Raw genomic sequence first — 5145 nt, forward strand, 5'->3', positions numbered from 1 at the left:
CGAACACCCCCATATGGGGTCGAGCATCCCCCCAAGCACCCCAACAGGGGCTCAGAGCATCCCCCACGGGGCGAGCCCCCCCGTTTGCCGCACCCCCCTTACCCCACACACCGCAGCCCCCCGGACCCCCCCACCCCACCCCATCCCCCCGGGGCCGGTACCTGGCTGCGACCCCGACTCAGCTCCTCGGGGGGCTGCTCCGGGCCGGCCCCATAATAAGGGGCAGCGGGGCCCGGGCTGGAGGCGCAGCCCCACGGCCGCCCCCCACCCCCGTCCGTCTGTCCGGCCGGGTGTCCGCCTGTCCGGCCGCCCGTCCGTCTGTCCGTCCGTCGGCGGGCGGGGAGGGCCGGCCGGGGCGGGTTTCAGCAGCCCCGGCGCTGCCAATGACCGGCGGCGGCCGCCGCGCTCCGCCCGAGCCCCGCGGAGGAACCGCCCCGGGGCAGGGACCCCCCCCCCCTCGGGACCCCTCCCCACGCCGGGCAGAGCCCCCCGCGGGGCCGTGGGAAGGGGCACGGGGAAGGGAGGGATCCAGCGGGGGTGGCCGGGGACCGGCACTTTGCAGCCACTTGGGGATCCCCCTACATATTGCGGCCCCTTGGGGACCCCCCCCCCCCCGCACATTGTAGACCTCTGGGGACCCCCCGGCACCTTGAAGTCCCTTGGGGACACCCCGGTATACTGCAGCCCCTTGGGGACCCCACCACACACACACCCTACAGTCCCTTAGGGATCCCCCCACGTATTGCAGCCCCCTGGGGACCCCCTGGCACCTTGCAGCCCCTTGGGGGACCCCTAGCACCGTAAAGCACCTTGGGGACCCCCTGGCACCTCGCAAACCCTTGGGGACCCCCTGGCACTGTAAAGCCCCTTGGAGGCCCCGCTGCACTTCGCATCCCCTTGGGGACCCCCTAGCACCTTGCAGCCCCCTGGGGACCCCCTGGCACCATAAAGCCCCTTGGGGACCCCCTGGCACCTTGCAACCCCTTGGGGACCCCTCGGCACCGTAAAGCCCCCTGGGGACCCCCTGGCACCTCGCAGCACCTTGGGGACCCCCTGGCACCATAAAGCCCCCTGGGGACCCCCCGGCACCGTAAAGCCCCCTGGGGACCCCCGGGCACCTCGCAGCCCCCTGAGGATCCCCCTATACATTCCAGCCCCCAGGGACCCCCGGCAGCCAGCAGTCCCCAGCCCTGTGGGGACAGGCACACACGCAGCCCTATAACCCCGCAGCGCAGGCAGGACGCCGGCATGGCCTCCCCCGGAGACCCGAAACGCCCCGGCACTGCCGCCTCGCTCGCACTTGAGGCCACGTAAATATTTACAGAAGCCCGGCAGGCCGAGGGGAAGGAGAGAAGGAGCCTTAACACGTTCGGGTGGCACCGGGAAGGAGGGCGAGGAATGTAAACGGAGCCCGGAGGCAGCCCGAAAATGGTAAAGGCCAGGACGCGACGTGGCGCGGGCATCCCACCGCCACCGCGCCCGTCGGGGCCGAAAAGCTCGACCCCGGTGCGGGCGTTTCGTGCGCAGCACGTGGAGTTTTGTTTCTCCCCTGCAGACAGCTCCGTTTTTTTCGAGGAGCAATTCACCACCGGGCAAATAAATGGGAAAAAAAAACCGCCCTCGTCGGGTGCGGGATGCTGCGGGGTACCCACATCCCTCCGCCCCGCGCCAAAAACCCTGCAGGCAGCGGCGTCGTAGAACCAAGATCTTTATTGACCTCGCTGTAACAGCAACCACCAGTGAGAGCTCTTCTCCTCCCCAACACCTCTTTCAAGAGACAGGAAAACCAAAAAAAAAAACAAAAAACCCCACCGACAACCCTGAACAGCGGAGAAGCCGCCCCGAGAGGCCGGGCGCTCCTCGCTCTTCAGCCAGGATCCCGTTTAAGAAACCAAACAAAAACAAAACGAAAAGGACAAAGAGAAAGGTAACTCGGTAGAAAGTTGTAGAAACTCGGTAGAAAGCCGTAGAAACGTCGTAGAAAGTCGTAGAAAGTCAGGATGTCCCTTGGCTTATCGGTTTTTTTCCGGCTCGGGGAGCAGCGGTCCCGCGCCGCGCGGCTGACGGCCATCGCCCTCCCCGCTCCGCGACGCGTCGCCCCCGCCCCGAGGATGCGAGGGACCCCCTCGGATCGTCATTTTCAGGAAAAAAAAAAAATATATATCTCTCTCTCTATATAACATATATATATCTGTGCGCGTGTCGCAAGCACCCACCCGCACGCCGATCCGCACCTCCACTCACGCAGCACCCCGATGCCAGCACCTGGCAAAGAAAATCCCCCCCAGATCCCAAATCCCCCCCTCCCGGCACGAAATCCGGCCCGAGGGCGAGATTTCTCCCCTCCCTCCCCCCCCTTTTTTTTTTCTTTTCTCCCCTTTTTTGTTCAGTACCAGAAAATATAAATATATCTTGTAAAACCAAGGGCCGCCCGCAGCGCACGGCCGCGTTGCCCGGTGGAAACGGGGAGCCCGGGTGCAGCGCCCGGCACCATCGGGGTCGAACGCGGACCCCAAAAGACTTTTCCCCGCCCGGAGGGGCAGCATCGGCGGTGCCGGTACCTCCTCGGGTACCGCGGCTGCCGAAATTTTCCGGGAGAAGGCACGGGGAGGGCGGCTGGCCCCGGGATGGGGAGCCAGGCTGCTAAAAAAAAAAACAAGCAAAAAAAAAAAAAAACAAAAAAACAAACCCTCGATTTCCAGGCGTTGTTCCTTAAAACGAGTTTTGGGAAGGGGGCAGGTGTATGGGAGCTGGAGGCGACGTGGCAAAAAAAAAAAACCAAACAAACAAAAACACACGAAAAAAATAAAACGGGAGGAAAAAAAAAAAAAACAAGTGGGAAGCGGCGAAGGAGAGCAGGAGGGCGCCCGGTCAGATGTCCATCTCGAACTGCGCGTCGTCCCCTGCAAGAGACACGGAGAGAGGCGTGAGCGTGGAGATGTGGCGCGTCCCCCCGGGCGCCGAGGAGGGGACACGAGGCTTGTCCCGCTCCCCTTACCCGCGGGCGGCTTCCCGTCGTGATTGCTCAGGCTGCTGCTGCTGCCGGCCTCCGCTTTGGGCTCGTCGGCGGCGCCGGGGCTGGTGACGCCGGGGATGTCGGGGAGGTGGCACGGCGGCGTCTGCGCCATGGGCGAGTTGCGGCGGTCCAGCAGGAACTTGCGGTCGTAGATGATGCGGGTACCTGGGGCGGGCGGGAGGACGCGGCCTTCGTCACCTCTTCCTCGAGGACAGCCTCCGCTCGAGGACAGCCTCCGCTCCGAGGCACCCGGGCGGCCTCGCGGACCCACCCCGAGCCTCTTCTGTTTGCAGAAGGAGGCGGCCCGGCCACCGCGGCGGAGGACACGCAGCCTCCCTCTGGGCCTCCAGCCCAAGAAGCAGAGGCTCCAGGAGGCTCCAGGAGGCCCGGGGAGGGAGGACGCGGCCCCGCGCCGCTGCTCCGCGCCCTTATCAGCGCCGATAACCCACCGCGGGAGCAACACGGCGGCGCGGGGCCAAGGACGCTCCAAGAGCCTCCGCGGAGGCCCAGGGGCGCTGGAGGCCGTCGGAGGCCGGCTCACCCGGAGGGCGTCGAGCGGCCGAGCGCGGACGTGTGTCCCCCCCCCCCCCCAGCTACCCCTCAGCGAGGGGGGAGAGGGGATTCGGGCGGTTTTCTCCCCAAAACGCCTCCCGCGCTCCCCGCTCCCGTGGGATTTTGGGGGGCCGACGCCGTTAACCCTCCGTGCCAGGTGCCTGCGGGTGCCCCGAAATCCTACATAAACCCTAATGGGGCTGGCTCCTCTGCGTGGGGACTGGGGGGGGGGCCCCACGCCACGCGTGGGGGGGGTCCCATGCTCCGTGGGGGGGGGTCCCCAAACGGGGTGGGGTTGCCACGCTCCATGGGGGGGTCCCACACTCCATGGGGGGGGTCCCACATTTCGGGGAGGGGGGGCCCACATTTCGGGGAGGGGGGGCCCACATTTCGGGGAGGGTCCCCAAACTGTGGGGGGGTTCCCACGCTCCGTGGGGTGGGCTCCAACTCTTCGTGTGGGGTGTCTCATGCTCTGTGAGGGGGTTCCATGCACTGTAAGGGGGTCCCACGCTGTGGATACGGGTGTGGGGAGGGTTCCCACGCTCATCGGGGGTGTTCCCACGCTCCGTGGGCAGGTTCCCACGCTCCACGGGGGGTTCCCACGCTCCGTGGGGGGGTTCCCACGCTCGGCGGGGGGGTCCCACGCTGCACGAGGGGTTCCCACACCGCTCTTGGGATGCTCCCACACCCCTGCGGCCGCCGCGGAGCGGCAGGACGGATCGGGGGAGCGGGTCACGCGTGGGTGCAAGTTGATTTTAGTTTTTTTTTCCCCTTGGAAGCCGGGGGGAGGGGGGGGGGGGGGGGGGCGTACTAAAACGGCCCGCCCCCCGCGCCCCCCCCCCCACGCCGGGGCGGGGAGGGAGCCGCCGGCGGGGGTGCAGTGGGCGGGGGGCAGCTGCGTGGCGTCGCTCAGGGCCACGGTGCGCGTGGGGATGGCGCGGCTCTGGCTGGGCGGGCGGCCGCCGGCGGACGCCATGGCCCCGCGCTATTGTCCCCGGGGCGGCGCCACCGCGGGGCGGGGCCCGCCGCCTGCCCCCGCCCGGCACACGTGGGGCAGCGGGCAGCGCTCCGGGCGGGCGCCCCGGGGACCCGGGTTCGGATCCCGGCTCGGGAAGGCGGCGCCACGTGGCCGCCGCGGGGTGGGAGCGGGGGGGGGGGGGGGGTCGAATATTTTATATTATTTTTCTTCTCTTATTTTTTTAATTTTAAAAAAAATGTTTGTATTTTTTGTACTTTTTATTGTTTTCTTAGTTTTGTAATTTTGATTTTTTGTTTATATTTTTTATTTTGATACTTTCTACCACTAATTTTTTCTTTTTCTATTTTTTACTGTTTTGTTTGTATTTTTTATTTTTGTACCTTTAGCCTTATTATTCTTTTCTTATTTTTGTATGCTTGAATTCCTTTATTCCTTTTTTATTTATTTATTTTTGTACTTTTTACCATTTTATGATTTTATCCTTTTGTGCTTTTTATTTTTTTCTTTGCATTTTTTCTTTTTGCATTTTCTCCCTTTTTATTATTTTTGTATTTTTTTGTGTGTGTGCTTTTGTGCTTTTTATTTTCCCACTTTTTAT

The 5145-nt window shown here is 64.0% G+C and overlaps 1 protein-coding gene across 1 annotated transcript; it reads right to left on the reverse strand.

Annotated features, from left to right (window-relative positions):
- Nucleotides 1-2674: 2674 nt before the first annotated feature.
- Nucleotides 2675-4591, reverse strand: LOC118157511 (eukaryotic translation initiation factor 4E-binding protein 2-like). Its single transcript, XM_035311876.1, has 3 exons — nt 4408-4591; nt 2999-3183; nt 2675-2903 (listed from the first exon to the last, which is right to left on the reverse strand). Exons 1-3 carry the CDS (start codon nt 4542-4544, stop codon nt 2872-2874), a joined length of 354 nt encoding a protein of 117 aa, XP_035167767.1. The 5' UTR covers nt 4545-4591; the 3' UTR covers nt 2675-2871.
- Between the last annotated feature and the right edge of the window lie 554 nt (nt 4592-5145).

Source organism: Oxyura jamaicensis, assembly GCF_011077185.1.
Source record: "Oxyura jamaicensis isolate SHBP4307 breed ruddy duck chromosome 6 unlocalized genomic scaffold, BPBGC_Ojam_1.0 oxy6_random_OJ106625, whole genome shotgun sequence".
In the NCBI taxonomy this organism is placed as follows: Eukaryota; Metazoa; Chordata; class Aves; order Anseriformes; family Anatidae; genus Oxyura; species Oxyura jamaicensis.

Excerpts from the sequence above, each read along its gene's own strand:
- LOC118157511 (XM_035311876.1), bottom strand. The coding sequence starts at position 4,544 with ATGGCGTCCGCCGGCGGCCGCCCGCCCAGCCAGAGCCGCGCCATCCCC. Across the intron at positions 3,184-4,407 it reads CTCCCCGCCCCGGCGTGGGG|AGGTACCCGCATCATCTACG; the intron begins GGGGGGGCGCGG and ends CCCGCCCGCCCC. Across the intron at positions 2,904-2,998 it reads CGACGGGAAGCCGCCCGCGG|GGGACGACGCGCAGTTCGAG; the intron begins GTAAGGGGAGCG and ends TGTCTCTTGCAG.